The sequence below is a fragment of the Tinamus guttatus genome, unplaced genomic scaffold (assembly GCF_059628265.1).
Source record: "Tinamus guttatus ecotype Peru unplaced genomic scaffold, ASM5962826v1 Tinamus_guttatus_pri_ptg000208l, whole genome shotgun sequence".
NCBI lineage: Eukaryota > Metazoa > Chordata > Aves > Tinamiformes > Tinamidae > Tinamus > Tinamus guttatus.
The window spans coordinates 10,975,436-10,996,002 of NW_028288742.1; the positions used below are offsets into that span (position 1 = coordinate 10,975,436).

The 20,567-nt window shown below is 38.4% G+C and overlaps 1 protein-coding gene across 1 annotated transcript in view; it reads left to right on the top strand.

Moving 5' to 3' along the window:
• The window catches only part of SRBD1 (S1 RNA binding domain 1), a 118,494-nt gene that overhangs the window by 49,825 nt on the left and 48,102 nt on the right, over nucleotides 1-20,567 (top strand). Inside the window, exon 16 of the mRNA XM_088524271.1 lies at nucleotides 7,729-7,820. Within this exon, the coding sequence (XP_088380397.1) occupies nucleotides 7,729-7,820 (92 nt within the window). The remainder of the gene's footprint in view (nucleotides 1-7,728; nucleotides 7,821-20,567) is intronic.

Genomic DNA, 20,567 nt, shown 5'->3' on the forward strand with positions numbered 1-20,567 from the left:
GGTATTGCTTCATTGGGGGACAGCACAGCGTTTAGATTCCATATCTAAGTTCCCACTGTATTACAGTGTTTAAAGTAAAAATAAATGACTTGCTGCCATTTTGTTGGACGATTAACTTGGAAGTAGACTTTGGACATGAAGTTCGCATTTTAAAGCTCTTTGCAAGAGCAGAAATCCGCTTCAACTCCAACCAGTTTATGAGCAGTGACAGGACCTGTTCTCTGAAACTGCCAATAAAAGTGGTGGGGGCAGTCGCAGGTGACCGTCACCTTCAGTCTCGAGACGCGCCACACTAGCTCTTTCACTTTTCACTGCAGACGCGGGACATGTATTTCTTCTGGGGATGAATCCGCAGCACCAGTTTTGTTCTGATAACAGCATCTGGCACTAGATTGATTTAACAGGCTATGAGGTTTGCTCTTTTCAGATATGCACTCGTACGGCAGCTTCTGCTCAGCTCTGACATGGCCACACGCTACTGTTGTTTTTTCTGCCTCCTAGCACCACGTGTGAAGCTAAAGCTCTTTGACACCTGCCATTTGGACCTTTTTCTTACTGAAAAATGTCATCGTTTTCAGACAAGATGAAGACAGATATCTGATCATTCTTCCCTTTGCAGGGATGTGCTGAGGGCATGCTTCATAGACAGATGAATAAAGGATTACGGGCCATAGCTGAACAGTGAGTTGTATTAGTTTAGTACAATAAGTAGTTTTTGTTCCGTTTAGGAGTTACTAAAGTTATATCAAACAGAAAAGAAATTAAGCCATGATGACTTTGTTTTATCTTGCAGTATTTCTCAAACCTATTTCTTTCTTCTGGTAAAATGCGGTATGCTGTCATCTTATTGCTATAGTGTCAGGCAGGAAATTTCCTATTACTTCTTTGAGATAGGAGAAATAAAATCAGAACATTTTGAACTTGTCAGGTTTTGTGGTCAGTATGTGGGTACTTTTCTGCATTCATCTAAATTGGGAAACTGACAGACCTGGGTTGCATTTTCCAAAGAAGTAACTTTTCTTTAAAGGAAAAGCTTTTACATTGCATGCCACAGTTCTTGTTTGTGTGTGTCAATATTGCTGAAACCTGTTTTTCAGTCATAAAGAGGTAGTCAGATTGTGTGGCTCAGAATATAATTGTTCTTATACTTCAAGTATCCTTTTATTTTGTTTGGGTTTTTGCAAAATGCGCTTAGGATATAAAATCAACACACTGTCTTCTCTTACAAGGCAGGGCAGTCAAGGTCTAAAATGTTGGGTTTTATCTTCATGCTAATATTTCCCAGCTTTCATGGAAGTAGGTAATACTTGAAGATAATTATTTTAGTAATTGCATTTTTGGATATATTTCCTGTTTTTCCCATCTCTCATGCGTTTCATTTGTTCTCTGAGTTTGGCTGCAGGTCTTTGTAGTTAAACTGGCTTTGCCTATTATCGCGTTAAATTTCTTATAAAGTTGAAACACTGAGGCCTGCTTTGATTTTCCTGTGATGTTGAAAGACTGTAATTTCGTGTTCAAAAATGTTAAACAAATGTTAAAGTGTTTTTTTTTTTTTTTTAATATTGATCTTAAAGGGGCAATGCTGTGGTGCCATTTAGTTATGCACAAACATATCGGGGAAAAAAGGGGAAAACAAATGCCTTTCTTAGACCTAAGCTTATTTTAAGATATATGCCGCTTTTCATGAGTTGGTCCAATGATGCAAAGCAGATTAGATTTTTTTGGTGACTTCACAGACGTTGTGACGTGAGAGACGTCATTCTGTTCAGTAGATTTGAGAAACAGAAGCTGTTTACCAGGAAACTATCAGTTTTGTGCTAAATGTCATTTGTGTGTGAACAAGAGAGAAACGTATCACAACCTGTTAGCTTTACCTTTTACCTGAGAAGGATCTGCGAGAAGCTGCTTTTTCCGAAGTACCACTGAAAACTCGCATCTAAAATTAAGCTCTTCTGATTTCTTTATTTAAAGAACATTTTGGATATTGATTCCAATTCAATATATGCAGCACACATGAAAAATACAAATGATTGCTCACGAAACTTACTGGACTGTCAAGTGCTGATAGAAGGACGCTTGAGCCCAAACCTTAGGCCTATGAGGTTGAGCATATCATGTGAAGGTCGTATGTCTGCAGTCACTGGAGTCAGAGACGGAGGAGATTGATGCATGAATTGTTCCTGCCCCTGTGAATTAACAGAGGACATGCCGACTTTGGGAGATGACAGTGTGAGATAACCAAGCAGACAAGATCAAGTGGGTCAAAAGACCGGAGACAGTGGGAAATGCAAACAATAGATTTGCAGTTGTGGAAGTTCCTTCTTTCCCTGCGTGAAGGTGACTAAGCCCCCGACTGGTTTGCAGTAGCGTATTGAAATACACAGGGAAGTAGGTCCCACGCCAGGCTTTGGGAGCCTTGAAACGGTGGCATTGCCCCAGCTGCTGTGCGAGCCGCTCGTCGTACCTGCTGCAGGACCAGCGGGCAGTTTCGTGTGATACTTCCCATGGAAACTCAGGGAATGCAGTGAAGCAGAGGGCTGCGTTGTTGCTTCTAATTGCTGGGGATCACCAAAGACACTTTGTGTGCTCAGCGCCTTGTGTGCTTGGGAACTCTGCGATGGCAGCACTTCTTTAAACCTTGGTTTCCCCACCATCGCTATGGGCTTTTTTTGATGTGTTTTCACAAAGAAAACTGCAACACCCGAACTTGTCTCATGTGATCGAAAGGTGTTTTTTTATTTTCATTTAAACTGGTTAATGTAGCTTGCAAATTTTAAATTCTAAATTAACCAATGAAAATTTGGTGAAATGTCCTTTCCTCGAAAGGAGCTTGTTTAATAATTGTGAAGTATATTTAATGCTGAAATACCCCCTGAGTTTTATATATTATTTAAGTTTAAAGTGTCTGGATTGTTTAACGGTACAGATGAAGCACTGTGGTGCTTACGTTCATTTTGCTGAATAATGGTTGGTTCCTGATATTTTGTTATCACGGTCCCAGCGTCTTCCTTGGTAGTACCACTAGCTCCCTGGAAGTGAGGGAAGGACTGAATTTTGCGTTTATCCTCATCTGCCGGGGTTAATAAATTTCTGAAATGTTTGGGCTTTTTTTCATCTTGAATACATCAGTCACTATAGCCAGGTCCGCTTTGTCTTGTGCTATCATGAAATTTGTTCCTCGCAAGGGGAAAAAAGCGGCTGTGCTGTCGGAGCCGGGCACTGCCCGGCCTGGCGCCCTGTTCCTGGGGTGTTCGTTGCTGGGTCAATGGCATCATCTCGTGCCCAGATTTGCAGCAAGAGCAAGTTGTGTAAAATGGTATAAAATGATTTTTTCCTTTGCTGTAGGTTCCATTTTGGGGAAATGACATCTGTGTAGTAAAATAACTTTTAAATGTTGCTGAGCTGCATCTGCCTTTATCCAGAAGCTTCTAGCCTGGGGGTGTGTGTGTGTGTGTATATATACATATTTATCCTATGCATACATTAGAGATTTTTATGCATAGCTTATAAGTGCCCAGGACTGACTAGAATTTTCCTCGGTGAAACATTATTACCTAAGAACACAATGAGCTTTTTTTTAAAAAAAAAAAAAAAAAAAAAAAAAAAAAGTTTCATTATAGACAAGAATGTGAAAAACTAATACATTAAAGCAGCTTTTGATAGCTCTAATTTGCTAAATGTAATTTTAGCCATTTTGCAGTTTTCGCATTTTCGAATTATCTTTTCTTTTTAAATATATCCTATTTATTTAAATTCAGTAAGAAAATAATTTATTCCAGTAAGCGTTAAAAGGTATTCCTGCATAAAGCATTTAAAATACATAGTCTCGAGCATAAAGCTCATTGACCACCAGGTGGTGCTAGTGGAATACATTTAATGTTGGCTTCACGTTTGTACTTACAAAATGAGTACACAAAGATTTACTTTCTCTGCGACAGGACTGTTAGTACAGTTAATAAAAATAAATTGAGTAATTGTGGAGTGGCTGTGCGCTCCAGAGAGGTTTGGGCACTTCCAGAAAGCTGCACATAGATCCTGAGCATAAACATTTAGTCTGTAGGATGGATAGCGCGGCAAGCAGACGGTATGTAGGCATATTCCCAAATTCTTTAGCAACGTTTTTGGTAATTCAGACAGCAGTTTCTGAAGCTTGTCAGTTCATATGTCATAAGCACTTTGCACATCATGTCTGCTGTTTCTGATTAATTATTTATCAAATACATATTGACTTCCAGTAGGAAAATGCGGCTTTTTTTTTTTTTAATATATATAGCTATTATGATTTTAGTCATCATTCCTGGGCTATGATTTTGGAATCATTCCTGCAAGTTGTAAAGAATGCCCAGAAATACGTATTTTCTATGGTTTTGGACTTTTAGTGCATTGTTTGGCTTAAAAAGTCAAATTAGAAACAAATTCTAATTGTAAAAATATAGAGATTTTAGCTACAGTCTTTAAGAGTACTTGTCTTCCAGTTGGTAAGTGATCCCAAACCAATCTTTTAGGAAGTCTTTCCTTTGATTATCTAGAAAATATATATATTTTTGTCTGTTTATTTTGGGTTTGTGGACTTTGTGTTTAAATACAAAGCAACTAAAACAACAGGGCTGAACAGCAGTGTGGACTGAAGTACTCCAGAGTCAGTGGCCCACTAATCTGAGGAGGTTGATTTTTGACCTAATGTGGTCTGAAATGAAATACGCAGATTCTTTGAAAACAGTGTTTTTCAACATAGATTTCGCATATGTTGTCCTATATAATATCTCCTTCTAAAGAATAATAGGATTAAAAAAAAAAAAAAAAAGCTGTGTACCAAAGTGTGGCACACACAAACACAATTGCAATCAAAAATTCCCCAAACCTTTTTCTCTTGTTGTAATCCTAGTGCTGTGACCAAGATAGCATGTATTAGTATGTATATACTAGTCACATTAGTAACCACCTCACTGTAGCTAAAAACAACCTAACTAAAACAACATGACAAGCACTAATAGGTCTGTAAGCTCTCGCTTGGCTATGGCTGAAACTACCAGGGAAGGGTTTCTTTGGAATTTGTGGCCCTATGCATTTATTCTGGATAACAATTTTTATTTAATGTCAGGCTTTCAGTTTCTCAGTTAAGAACAGAAGTTGTAACCAGGCTCCTATGTGAGTGGAAATTCTTCTCCTTTTTCAAGTCCACTGTAGGAAATAGTTCTCAGAACACATGCGTGAATACAAAACCTTCTCACGGTGCCTGTCAAATACCAGCGTGTGCTTCTCCTGAAAGCGCTCTTCATATTTTGCTTTCTTGCTTAGAGACAGATATTTGTATGGATTTCTCCTTACCCTGTACTGCTCTCCTCCCCCTCCCAATGTTGTGTTTAAATTTTCTTGAAAAAAAATCTCGAGAAAAGGAAATGTGCTCTTTTCAACTATTTTTTTTCCTCCTATTCTGAATTTAATTTTGCGGACTCATTTTAGCAAGGAACTTTCTTTCTTGCTGCACAGTTTACAGTTTGGCAGAGCGATTCACTTTGACTACCATAGAACTGTAGTATCGCATTCCTCTGACTTCTGAAAATTGTCTATATATCTTTAGTGAGAATCAGTAAAATGTTAAGTACCTTACGATTGATTCCCAGCCAAGTGGCTTTTTTTTTTTTTAACTGTACAACATACTGAAACGGATCAAGCAGCAAGTTGTGTGCAGTAATACATTTTATAGTGCAGCACTGTAAATGTGTGCAAAACACGGAATGTGCTTTTTGTAATGGAAGTGGAATATCCTCCGAAAATGTATTAAATTTAGAAATAGCCTTAAAGGTTAACTTTTGGTTTTGCTAGAATACAGCCATTGAAGAGAGGTTAGTTAAAAGCTGTTGGAAGTACGTGCTAATGTGTGTGGTTTTTTGGAAGCAATTTCTCTTTCACGAAGCAAGGGCGAGTTTGCCAGATGCTGCCTTTATAACGTGTGAACAGCTTCAGAAATACATTCTGCCGCATTGTTCTTTAAAGCACCAGCTCATCAGAAATAGCGTTTTGATGAGACTTCTGTCAGCGTCTTCATTTTTCAGCAGTTCTTTGCGATATTTCGGAATTGGTTTTGTCAGCGGCTCTCGGTGGTTGCCTGTCGTGGGGCTGTGCTCCGAGTGCCGCTTACCCTGCAGGAACGCCCGTAACGCGGCGTCTTGTAAAAAGATCACGAAATAGTTTCATTTCCCCGTGCCTCGCGCGGCGGGCTGGCCCACTCGCCTGTGTGATTTTTGCTCTGTTCAGCCCGCTGCGTGAACTGTTCTGCAGTTATGCTGGTACAAATGAGACCAGGATTTTATTCTCTGTATTTATCGAAAGACCCAGTCTGTTTGTAATAATGAAATGTTCACTAGAGATTCCAGTAACTATAAAATCTGACTTGTATTTACAGCACTTTACCAAATTCCTGTTTAGTTTGAATAGATAATAAAAATAACCATTTGTACAAAGCTTGCCACAGTCACAAATTCATCCTTGTTCTTTTTTATTTTTTTAAATCTTTGTATTTTACCTTATTTATTGTCAATACTGAATGGAAGTGTGTTTTATCTTGGAACTATTCTCGGCTTTTCCAAAGGGAGGGGCTTCTAAGTATCAGTTTCTTTATTCAATATTTTGATCTACTAAATATTCTTAAAAGGAAAACGCTCAGTCTCATTTAAGAACTTATAAAGGAAACATGATTGTATTGAAAGATCTGTTTTCTAAGGGCTGTGGTTACTTTGCTTGTGGAGAGCATAAGGTTATTCTAAGAGTGGAGCAGTAATAGTAAAAATATTTCTGAAATTGATAGCTTTTTTTTTCAGTGCAGTAGTTATATGAGGCCTTAATTTTCAACACGAAATTAAAGTTTTGTTAAAGTTATTGAAAGAAGAATGCTATTGATTTTAGCGGTGTCAAAATTTCACAGCTGAAAATTAATTTACCCCGTGAATATTTCATTGCAGCTTCCTCTTGAGTAGAACTAGAGCACTCGAGGGTTTTATTAATTATATGGTGTGATTTGAATTGGTGAGTTTATCATTATTACTGAATGAATTAGAGGTGTGCTGCAGATGCATAAACTGTAGTTTAATTTACTAAAGACATGCCATCTGTGTTTTTCCTTGTGGAGGGCAGGGAAATCAGAAAGAATACTGTATTAAGTGCTGCTTAGAAGGGAGCTGCAGTTCTGTGATTCAGTCTGCATAGAGCTGTTTTTCCTGAATATTTTAGGCGCTTTGCTTTAAATAAGCTATGTGCAAACCCACCCTTCTTCTCCCCCTCTCCCTGTACCCCCCTCTGCAATGCAGGTTCATGTAAGAGTGTAACTGACGTTAGACTTTGCAATTCAGGTTTCTTTAATGAAGTTGTTAATTGGGTAACAGTGCTTTGTGTTTCTTTGTTTGTGCAAACAGTGTTTCCTGTTGATTGCTAGCAATGCTTGTTTCTCGTGCATAGTTTCTCCGTTATGAGATGAATCTGGTGTTTGATTTCATTGGCAGTGTGTGTTTATCATATGGCCAGAATTGAACAAGAGGAGATGTTGCAGGTCAGGGATAGATATTGACATACATGGAGTTATTTACCCATGTCTGGCTATTTTACTTTTGTGTGTGTGTGTATATGTACACATTTTATTTCTTTTAAGCCTCAGATAATTCATATTCTAACAAAGTATTTCAATGGTGGTATTCTCAGCTGTACATTTTTTTTTGCTATTTTATTTTGTAGCATTGTCAGTGAAGCAGGCGCATCTATCTACAGTGTTAGTCCAGAAGCATCGAAGGAAATGCCAGACCTAGATCCTAATCTAAGAAGTGCAGGTATGAAGTATATATTTTTTTATCACTATTTCAGCATGAGACTTAATTCTCTATTCTCTGATTGTATTGTTTGTAATATTAAATACAATAAGGATCAATGTATAAAGAGTGAAGGATTTTTTTGCTTTGTTTCTGAACTTCAGTTTTTAAATAATTTTAACTTTATTCTTGCATCGTTTCACATTTGAAGTGCTAGGTCCTAGTGCTGTCCATTAACAACCACAGCTTCTATGATAACCTGTAATGTGAAAGTCTTTGTGGATGTATTTTTTCAATAGGTACACATGAACTTATGGGAATTAATATAGCCAATAAATTGCAAAAAATCTGTGGAAAGTTTTACATCTCCATGCATATAAGAACTAGAATTTTCCTCCTCTTGTAAGTACACAGATGTCTCTAATAATCCTTAAACATTTAAAGGGCTAGGAGAACTATAAGATTAGAACAGATGTTCGTCATCATCTTGTAGGATGATGGCACTTTTGCTGTCCTTGTTGTTCACTTCTGAAATTTTTACATAGCTGAATTAGTCTTGGAGAAGTACTATTTAGGTCTAGTTTAAAAAGAAACAAACAAAAAACACTTTACCATAAATGTTACTGATGTGTAGTATAGTCTATGTCTTCAGAGTACCCAAACGTAATCACTGTTGTAATTAAAATTTTCAGTGTTTGGTTAAAGAGTAGTTTTAAAGGTCAAACTCCTAACACTGGTGTCCAACTTCTGCTCGTGGAGTTGGTTTATTGGAAGACAGCGATAGGGGCAGATCTAAGGTTGCTTTGGGTTATTTTCTTTGTGCATTACTTATTTGCAGCTCCTTTATGGTTGTGTTATCAACTTTTTAGTTCCTTGATTTTCCTTCAACTGCTGTTGCACTGAATCAAATAAAGTACATTTGAGAGTGCAGCAACGCTATCACAGTACAAATCTTTTCTAGGCAAAATGATAGCAATGTGCCCTTGTGGCCAAGAAGGGCAGTGGGATGCTGGCCTGCATTAGAAGGCAGCGGGTGGAAGGAGGTAATCATGTCCCTCCTCAGCTCTGGTGAGGCCGCACCTGGAGTATTGGGTGCAGTTCTGGGCTCCTCAGTACAAAGAGGGACATGGAGCTTCTAGAGAGGGTCCAGCGGAGAGCTGCAAAGATGATTAAGGGACTGGAGGAACTATCTATGAGGAAAGACTAAGCGAGCTGGGCCTGTTTAGCCTGGAGAAGAGAAGATTGAGAGGGGAATCTTATCAACATGGACAAATACTCGAGGGGAGAATGTAGGGAGGATGGGGCCAAACTCTTCTTGGCAGTGGCCAGTGAGGGGAGAAGAGGTAATGGATGTAAGCTGAAACAGAGAAGTTCCACCCTGGAACAGGCTGCCCAGAGAGGTCGTGGGGTCTCCTTCTCTGGAGATCTTCCAAACCCGCCTGGATGCCACCCTGTGCCACGTGCTCTAGGTGACCCTGCTGGAGCAGGGGGGTTGGACTAGATGATCTCTAGAGGTCCCTGCCAACCTCAACTGTTCTCTGGTTCTGTGATAATATTCTTAGTCTTAAAGTTCTATTAGCAGTTTATGGGTTTGGAAATTCAGGAAGGTATAGAAATAGTTCATCAGAAAGCAGTTCTGAAGTTTTCTGGTGTTTGAGGGTAGAACTTCCCAGGGTTCCTCATATGATCCCTTTCCTCTTATTTTCTCAAAGTGGGGGAAAAAAAGGGTTTGCATTATTTTGATGTTTCAAGTGTATGTTTTTACAGGAGTAATCTTTAAATGTCCATTTCAACCCGTCCCGGAACAGGCCTTAACTTTTTGTTTGAGCCTTTCCTTCCTGTCTGCCCACTTATTCCATGGTGATTACCTTTTTCTTGGGCCAAGGGGGTCTTGAATGTGTCATGGTGTGGCCAGAGTGATTATTAGACTTGGGGCATTTCTATATTTTTGATAGATGCCACTAACTTTTCCTTGGGCCAAGGTTCTTTTCATTTCTGTGTATTTTTCTGTTGCTTGCTAACGGTGTTTCTAGAGTTGATGTAAATAAAGAAAAAAAGGAAAAATAGTAATAAACAATATACTTTTTTTTAAGATATATCTGATTTTTTACCCCTTTTCCAAACATGCCTACTTTTTCTTAACATTTTTGAAGTTGATTTCTGAAATATGTTTACTGCTGTGCATCAGATACAATAAACAAAAATCAAATTTGTAATATGTGAGTAATTTCAATATTTATTATCTAAAGTCCATCATGCATTTTTACTAGGAACTGCTTCAGGCATCGCTTACATGTGGCTGCATCTGGGTTGAAAAATGACAGCTCTTTTCACGTGCTTCAACAATACTGCAGAAGAGAGAGACATTGAAAAAACATAGAGCAGAAAGTGGAAAAAAATTCTTAGTCCCTTGAGTGTCGCCTTTTATGAAACTGACAACTATAAGTTTTTTTTTTTTTTTTTTTTATTAAAATCCTTGGAATTTTTACACTTTTTTCAGTTTATAATTAGGCATGCTAAGGCTGTGCCTTTTTTTTGCTTTTTTTTTTTTTTCTTTTTAGATGAAAGTGGAAATGTGGCATGATAGTATAGGGATGATTTGGGTTTTTTTGATTTATTCTTTTTTTTTCTCCTCAAAATTTAGTTTTCAGCAAATATAAACGTGATTACGTGGTGTTAAAGCTGCCTTTTTTAAATTGTTGTGTTACACCATGTCAGGTTTTGTGCTTACATGATAGTGTTTAGTACATTAAAGGAAGCTGACAGCTGCATGATGAAGTGTGACATTTATAGTTAAAATAAAAGGTACAGCAGACGTGAGAGATCTGTGATCTTAACACAGTTTGCCACTTTAACATTTCTCTGAATACAAACTTGATAGAAGGGGTCTTTTTGTGGGGGAAGGGAGGAATTGCATAGGTAAACCTCTCTTTGCCCATCAGGTACATGAATGTAAGCTATTAATTAATGCATTTTAAATAAGAGATCACTTGAGCACATTTTGTTTTATCTCTCAGTTGTATTTATTGTTCTTTTTAGCAGCTGTTCTCAGTCAGTTCTCACTTTGGATATAGAAATACAAGTTACTGATCTTGATAAAATATATAATCTTACTGATTGTTTCTTGGTAAGTATTCATATCGGGGGTGAAAACAGCAAACTTAGGCACTTCTGGGACATGTTAGTTAGGTGGGCTAAGCCTAGAACATGATGGTTTTTCTTCAGCTGTCCTCTAAGATAATGGATATTGCACATTTGTAATAACTCATTGTGAAAAGTTGCATTTAAAAACTAATTGTGCTTATGTATATTATTGTAGAAGGTCTTTACAGTCATCAGAATAGCACTTTTCACCATTGTTGTACTTGAAAAAAAGGCTTGTTTCATTTGCTTTTCTCTGTGGTGCAGCACAATGGGGTTAGGCTTTAGAACCATCCTGTAGAGATGGCTCCCTTTCCTCTGTCAGCTTCTCAGCAATATCAGCTCCTGTGTCAATTTGCTGTGTTGAACCAGGTTCCCCAAAATGTTTATAGCACCAAATAGGAATATTTTATTAAAAGCAGAAGCTTCTATACTGCTATTTCAGTTTCTGTAAAATCTCGTCGAATTGAGTGCAGCTACCTGGATAGTAAAGAGCTTAAACACCAACTAATTGGATTTCATTAAGTGGTGCAAGAAGGTATATGTTTTATTCTGACAGTTGTTTTCGGATTAATGAACAGAACAACTATTCCTCAGCCTCACAAAATTAGAAGATAAGAGGCTTGTAGTCCAGCGCAATAAAAGGATTTCCTACTTGATAGGCTGAGGGAGTTTAGCTGCAGATTAGGAGGGTTCTCTTTAAAGAACAAGTTCAAGAACGAGGGGTTTTGGATAAATTAGTGTCAGAGTTTCAGCCTGAGAGGGAAAGGAAATAAAAGCTTTTTTGACCTCTCCTTTCCAAAAACCGATCCTAAGAAAAGGTTGGAGATTTGGGGTGGGGGTTGTATGGGAGAATGGAAACCGTAAAATGGGTGGATAGCAAGCTGCACGTGTTGGCTCATGGCTTATTAATTTGCCCGTGTGAGCCTCTGCAACTTTGCCTGCTCTAGAATTTGTGGAATGGCAATGAGGGAACTGAATCGCAAAATAGTCGAGGTTGGCCGGGACCTCTGGAGATCACCTAAACCAACACCCCTGCTCAAACAGGGTCAGCAAGTTTCCCAGGGCTGTGCCCAGCTGGGTTTTGAGGACATCTCCAGGAGTAGAGCCTCCCACAACTGCTCTGCACAACTCGTTCCAGTGTTCAACCACCCTAATATGGAAAGTATTTTCTCGTGATCAGATGGAAAATGAGAGTCTGACTGTATTTCTACGTGTGTGTGGTGGTGTTTTTTTTTTTAGGGGGTGTTGTATGTGTTTTGTTTTCTTTCATTTTTTGTTTGTTTGTTTTCCCCTTCCCTTTTGCTCAGGCAGGTGCCCTCTGGGCATCTTATCAGACGGGTCATGTTTAGTTGCAGTGGAGTTTTTCTCAAAGCAATCAAATTCATTCTTAATTGGCTATCCTGTTCTTCAGATTTTGTTCAGAGCTGCCTTCACCATAGCCCTTTTCTGTTTGAGCTTTGGTGAGCTCTTCTTTGTGGCAGCTTTAAGATGGAGCTTTTCATTTCAACTTGTACATGAGATACATGTATCTTTGGGCTACTCTGGGTCCCTCTGTGGTGGAGATCTGCTTGTGGCTTTTTTAATGGAAGGACTAGATGCCAGTTTCCCTTTGAAGCAGCTGTAATCAATGTGTTCAATAAACAATTACTACGCCTTGCCTGCTTACCAGTAACTCTCCTTGTCCTTAGATGGCCACATTTTGGTATCAGAATGGTTGAGGAGGCTGTATTTTGATGCAGTATTCTTTGTACGAGTGCGAAAAGAGCTGAAGTCAGTGGTGAGAATTCTTCCCTCCATCCTGGACTGCGTGACCCGCTTCTGGTTGTCTTACTTTTTTCTGGGCTTGTAAACTCTGGAATTAAACAATCTGCTAAAGTTTGATTATCTTGCCCATGTTACCTCCATCATTTCCTATGCAGTATTGCTCAAGGGTTTTTGTCAAGCAGAACCTTTGCTCCTCATGGAAATTAGGCTTTTGAGACAGGAAATAAGACAACTCTGTGCTGTTACCAGTGCATAGACACCATGCAGCTGCTCTTGCTATTGCTCTGTTTTAACAGAGCTTCTTGTGTTATCATGTTCCTTGTGGCTACAGAAACTTGTCGAAATAGACAAAATGGCAGAATTGTGGGGGAGTCAGGTGAAGTGTGTGGAAGGAGTAACATCGATGACATTTCTCAGGGCTGAAGGATTGACACACAGCAATATTAACATTGACATTTATATACTTCCTGGATGCCTGCAAACTTCTTTTCTGATTTGCTCAGCTAGTGGTGGTTTTGTACCCTAGTACAAGGACATGCACCTTGTGCTTGTCATGTGCTCAGATGAGAAGTTTTTCTTTCATTTTTCGTTTATGTAATACAAAAAGCATTTGATCCAGTGGAAGAGTCGCTGCAACTTTTTGACTTGGGTACCATCGTAAAATGAATGTTGCCTAGTAAATCTGAGAAGTGGAGGAAAGGGCTGAGCTCCGGGGTATGAGTGACCTGATGGATGAGAATTACTATAAGGATAGGATTTTGCCCCGGACTGGATCTCAACAATACTCAATAATATAAAATGAGGAGTGTCTTCATTTCATGAAATTGGTTAACTACCTTTCCTTCTGAGGTGACTGTAACAACAACAACAACAAAGGCAATCTCTTCTTTCTTTCAAGATTTAAAAACAAAACAAAAACCTAGTATCAATTACATTGATTAAAAAAATGCGAGCAAACCTGAAAGCATGGAATTCTGTAAATGTTGCGATAACATAGCAAATGGTGTTACTTTTTTCTTTTTTTAATACACATTTTTATTATCTTTTGCTAGAAGAGACCTTATGCTAAGCCTGCCTATTTAGGTGCCTTAACGCATTCACATTTAGATTTAAATTTCTGAATCTGTATTCAGATGCTGAAGCAAGAATATCATACATGTTTTTCTAATGCAGGAAACTTTATTCAGTCCATATACTGCATAGACTTGCCACTCATGTTAGCAAAGCAGTGAACCCCAGTTATAGATAAAATAGTCCTAAAGTTACTTTTTGTAAAGATCTGGAGTACTAACAGAGCTGGAATATGTTCCATGCACAGGTATGATGCAGTAGAGCAACTGTTACTTCTAATGGATGATTTCTGAGGATGAGGAGTCTGAGGGAGCAAAAGGTCACCCGGCACAGCCTGCCTGAGCATTGTCAAATCCCATCTTCTTGTCTCCTCTCCACAGGGCAGAATGCATTGGATTATTGTACGCTCAAAGTTCAGCAAACCACTTGCACTTTTGCTTGCAAAAGAAAGCCTTGTAGGCTTCTAGGGCTTGTGAGGACTTTAAGACTGTCATGCTGCAGGGTTTTATTCCCTTGGGTGCTGTTAAAGATAGAGACATACAGTTCGAAGCTGTCATAGCGGCCAGCAAATGGAAGGTAAAGATCAGAGAAAATGTAATTTCTTTTGACTTTATCTTAAGGAAAGTAAAACAATTTGATGATTAGATGTGTGGGACATAGTGCCTTGATGTCTACTTGAGCTAATTTCTTCATCTTCTTAAAAGAGCACTACTTCCCCTTGGCTACTCAGGAGAGAAGGTCATTTTTCAGAAACTTTATTGGACACAAGTCTTATGGTTATACCATTCCAGTGCTTCCTAAGTGTAAGCTGCTTTCTACAGCTAATCAAAGAGGATTAGTACAAGTTCCACAAGTTTTCAGAAAGAGTTAGAAGAAAAGAAAGTAACTTTAAATTTTTATGCACGGGAACATTTTTTTGCCTTGGTCACAAGATGTTATTCATTTCATCAAAGCGTTTGCAATTACAGGAGTACAAAATGAAATTGTGTTTTGTCTTCCATCTGCTATATTCTACAACATTTATGAGTGACTGAGCTGAATATTACTGTTGGAAAGGAAAAGATGCAGTATTTAGTGTGTGTGTGTGTGTTTTTTCCCTTGTAAGCTTTTTTTGTTTGTTTTAATTTTCCCTGAAATAAAGCAAAATGTCATCATCAAGATATCACCTCAAGGTGAAGAAGGCCCATTCTTTGTTGTCCCCTAGTGCCCAATTTCTGCCAATGAGAAGCAGCTCATCAGAAGGTGTGGACTGCACTCTATAGTTTGAACAGAAATTAAAAGAAATTTTGGGATAAATTTTAAATTAAAAAAAATATATCTGCAATTCGTCTGGAAATGATTGAACTTCTTTAATTTGTAGACAAATGTGCATGCCTGCCTCAGGATTTTGATAAGTGGAAAAGTGTTCCTGAATCTCTTGGAAATGGTGGCACCACCCAAGCAGTTGCTTGGAAATGCTGAATGGAGTTTTGTTGCACAGGAGTTAATTTTCCTTTCTCTGCTGTTTTGCTGTTCTGGGTAAGAAACTAAGTTTTTTTCTGATCTGTGCCAAGTTAGCGGCATGCAGGGAAGATGGGCTGTGTAGCCACGAGCATCCTCCTGATCCGCGCTGTCCTGCCTCCGGAGCTGTGGAGCAGACATGTAGACTGGAGTTGAATCTTCCGAGTTGCGTCAGGATCCATGTAGATGTCCTTAGGCTCTCATCTTGTTACAGAATTAAAATAAGATTATTTTGAACTAAGTGAGAACTTTTCTGTCTGGCTGTTTGGGGTGCATTCAGTTAAGAGACTTGTACGTGTAGCTTTTAGTTGAGCATCACTCTTTGTAAGTCAGTGTTTGCAACTGATGCTTGGTTTTTCCATTCTTCGTGGAAAGATGTGAGGCTGGCCTTGCCTTGCTTTGATTTGCCTAATATGCCAGATGGCCTGAATTCAGCAGGAGGAAGCAGCTCTTTACTTTCAGAGCATCATTTGTGGTGCTTCTGAGCAACCTGAAATTCCGACCCCACTTCTGTCTCGAAACCATCTCCAGGAGCAGAGCTTAAGTCAAGGTTTTGGTAAAGCCAGTTTCCACAGGCATAGAAGTATTATGAAATCTTCCCTCCCTGTTGGCGTTGTGTGTGTGCGTTGGTGCCGCATCTGTGGAGTTTCCTTAGGAGTCTGGATCCATTCTTTGAGGCACTGAGCCAAGCAGATGACGAGTGCAAGACTGCTCTTTAATTTGAGGAGTTTTTTGTTTTGTTTTGATGTAGCAGCCTTATTCTCCAGAGCTTTTGCTCATAATGTAGTCTTGGAAAAGGCTACTCTAGTCATTTCTGAAAGGTTCATTTTTGTAGACAAAAACAAATAATCCTGCAAGTATAGGACTTCAAGAAATCTTTATTTTCAGCAGTAGTGTAGTTAATGCTCTAGATGATGCAGTTAAAAGTAGTACTGGTGGTCTGACTGTGCAATGTATCCTGACAGATTAAACCTTATAAATAGAACACATGGGGAAATTTTATTCTGTGTGTACCATCCTGTACACATCCTGTACGCAGGACTCATTTTGGGGGTGTGGAGAGAAGATAAATCATGTTGGGTTTGGTTAAATCATTATATATCACCCTTCTCCCTTACAAAATATCGCACAAATAAATCACATGGAAAAAAAAAAAACTGTGATATAAGAAATACTAATAAGTAGAGGAAAGTGCTTTTGAGGATGTGTTTCTAAGAAAAATATTGACTTAAACCTGCTTTGCAGTATTCACTTGTTGAGGTTTTCTTTTGATATGTGTTTCTTATTTCCTTTTTGTATTTGTATTTGTCATCTCTTAAAGATTTTCGTAGTCAGTAAATAGAACGTTGCCATTCATTATTTCATTAATCTTAAGCAAATAACAGATTATCAGTTTTATGGAGTAAAAAGTAAACTAAAATGTAATCTTTTTACAACAAAAACCTGCTCATTTGCCACAGAAGAATTTTGGATGAAATGCAGCTGCTGAGCAGTTGCTTAAAATAAATTGCATACTTTAAACCCACCAAGAAGATATATGAGGATTCAAAACTGTGTCACAAATCCTGACCTACTGAGCAAGAATGCTTAATGAAAAGACTACTGTACGTTTCACTGTACCCTTTGCGAGGGGGGTGAAATTCAGGTCAACAGGATAGAAAGCTTCCAGCACTCAGGAAACCTGAGCAATCGATCACTAAGTAAACATTATTGCATATATACTTACAGAGAGTAATCGATCTCGAAAGCAATAATAACCTTTATAAAAGCATTTAAAAGAGTTATAATGTGTCCATTTCTCCCCTGGTATGATATATGGGCGGTAATTGCACATGCGTTCGTGAGTTATCTTTGATTGCCTTAATGTATTAATTTATACTGAATTGACATTTGAAGTTTCAGTCTAGATTTGTAAGATGCAAAGATGACTTAAAATAGGAGTGGGGGGGATGAGTTACTTGGATGTGCTTACAGTAACATGTCTCAGCAAGAACAAAATGCTGAGGTTTTATAATAAAATTACAGAATGTTCTTATTTATGACAAAATTGAGGCTGAACTAATCACAGCCTAATAGCTTGTGGTTGCCATATATTTATTTGTAAAACACTTGTAAAACTCTGCCCGTTGCCTTCACATCTGGAAACCTCGCGTTGTTTAAGAACACAAACAAATGCTCCCACTTGCATAAGGCAGCTAAACTGTCACAGTTATTGGCTGGGACATATTTTTATCCTTAGATAAAGACCCGTGTGTTTAAAGGAATGCCATCTGCATAAAATTCATATTTTTGGCTGAAAATATTGTACTGCTTATAGTGACAAGCAACATTTAAATGCTGCTGTAACCAAAAGAAATGTTTTTTTTTTTTTTTTTTTTTTCCCCTTCCTTCACCCATCATAATTTCTGGCAGCCTTTCATAGTGCATTTGACACAACTCTGCATATTCATTTTTAGTGTTTTCCCATCTATAGCTATTAAGCTTTTGCTTTATGGTGTGGTTCTTACGTAGGGCAATGCAAAAAGAGAATGTTTTAATATGTGTTTGTCTGAACCAAAGCAATTTGCATGCAGCTCTAGAAACAGGCACAATACTTATCTGTTTCCTAGGAATTTTCCTGTGGAGTTTACTAGCTGTTCTTGCACCTTTGAGGTGCATATCTGATTTTAGCCATAGCAAATGGTTTGTATCTGTTCCGTTAGCGAGGGGAGGCAGGCAACCTAATTAAAAAGTTAGTTCAGGCTGACAGTTGGCACAACTGTCACATAATATATACGCAGCATGTATATACTCTAGAGAAATAACTGGAAGACTTGTTATGGGTTTTTGCCTTTCCCTCTTCCTGAGAAGTGGACACTTTTTAATCTCCCCTCCAGTCCTTAGGAAGACTTTGCTTGAAGACGTTCATCAGTGTTCCAGAGTGGAAACTCTCTTCTTTTTTACCCCTGTGAAAAGTATGGAACTGCTTGCTATAGAAAGTAATGGTAAAAACAAATTTTAGAAATGTGGTGAGTATATATGGAAGGAATAGCTTTAATTTGAAATTTGCCAGTGTTGAATTAAGACGGATCTGATCTTTTATGACATGAAGAGCTGGATAACTAAGTACGTTTGCAAGTTTGTGAGGGCAACTCTGCTCATCTGCCGTTTGGAAACAGAATGTTTTAACATAATTATTTTCTATGAAGATCAGAATCTGAGAATGGCATGAGTTGTGCAAGCAACTCTTGTGCAAGCTTTTCACCTGCCCCACTGTCGCTGCACTTCTCTGCTGACAGGCAAAAATGCTCCAGTATCTGATTGGGTTTGTGTTGTCGTACAGCCAGATTATGGAGAGAATTGAGACCACTAAACAGTTATTAAACTACCTTCATATAAAATGTCAGAAAATATTGTAATGATAAAATATTTCAATAAATATGATTTCTGTAACCTTCCTTCTCTCTCATTCCACTTGGAGGTGAAGATCATGTACATTAAAGTCAGGGGACCACCTAGGCCGTTCTGTTGCCCCAAGCTTTAATATTTTACATGGATTTACTGCATGGCAGCACAATATGTTGCTGTCACTCCAAATATTGCAATAATGTTTTGTTCTTAATTGACAACTTGAAGAAACTTTCCATCTCTCTGGTGTGCGGTTCTTGCAGTTGTTTTCTAATAGGCTGCGTAATTTTACTGCTGTTATATTGTGTTTACTATTGATTATTTTTTTACCCACGTTTTACTTAAGGAGTGTATTGTGAGAATGGTATTTCACGTGTTTCATGCTTGGCCCTACTGATTGCTTTCTTAAAAAAAACAAAAACTCGATTTTCTGGTTGTTTTTTTTTGCTGCATGTCATCACAGAACTTGTTTTGAATTTTCTTAAAAATGATGCATAGCTTAACTGGAAGTGAGATTGCACTGCCTATTTTATTGTCTGTTTTCAGAATAAATAATAATAGTTATTTACTAAGGAAAGTGTCTGAAACTTATTGATTTAATTGTTACAGGGAAAATATGAGTCCATAAGATTTTACTATCTCTGACCCTGATTTTATATTCTTGTCTACTGGAGCAGTGCTTGCTTTTCCGCAGAGTCCTCATTCTTTTAATAATACTCTGCTTGCATTGCAAAAATTCAGGCATGCAGATTAAATTGCTGGAGTGGAGCTTCATCATCCCCTAAAAAGGTACATATTGGAGCGTGCTATATTGTAACAGAAAAAAGGTGGTTATATCTGAACATGAGGTAGATACCTGTACATGAGACCCGCCACTATTCTTAGGTCAGTGTAAGAGTGAATTTGTGCCTAGAGAGCAGGTGATCTTGCGTGATCTTGTCTTGCATTTTCTCTCTTGTGCTGTCTTATTTTGTTCTGGAATAAAATTGAGGCTTTAGAGAAGACTTTGCTCAGCTCTTTCCTGCCCTTATGACTGTAGGAACTGCATCCTTCAAACCGTATAACTGACTGTTAGTCGATCTTCACCCTTCAACCCAGCAACCATTAGACCTAGTCAGGAAAGCGCTTAGATGCCTGTGTAACTTTATGCACGTGAATAGTTGTGCTAGTTCCAGTGGGAATTCCAGTATACATCTGTGCCAAAGTGCTTTGCTGGATCAGGGGCTACATCGCTGCTGGAAACTTCACAAGGGTACAGCAATGCTGTCAACCTAGCTATTGCAAAAATAAGGTTCTGAATTTAATTTTTTTAATAGAGGATTTGTATTATGTTTGGAAATTTCAGTGTAGTTTATTTTTAAAAGGTGTAATGAAAGGGGGTGTGAACACTGAAAAAATACTTGCTCTAAAGTTGTCCAAAATGTAACTTCTGAAATATACTTTATATTACAGAACCCACTGAATTGAATTGAAACCACTGACTTGTTATATAGAGACTTGAGTATTTGCAGAATATATATCTATATGGCACTCTTTCCTGTGTTGGATTAGCATTATTCTCATTGATGCTTTGTTCTATTTTTGTTTCTGTTGAGCATAGACTTTCCTACATTCAAAGGTGACTGGACATCTGCACCACTAGCGTTTCGAATGGTAATTTATACGTGTGATTGTTACAGGAAAGCATTTCTGTAGTAAGCCGTAGCACTTGCTCTGATTAACCTTTTGTGAGCCTGACAAGACGACGTAGGCGGGAGCCGCCGAATTCGGACCGTCTCCGCCGGAGCAGCGGCCGATCGGGTGTCACCGCTGTGGTGCTTCCTGCTGCCCTGGTCAGCATATGTTCCCAGTGACAGCAAAGGACCCGAAATCTGGCCTGACCGAGCAGTGAACTTCGTGCTA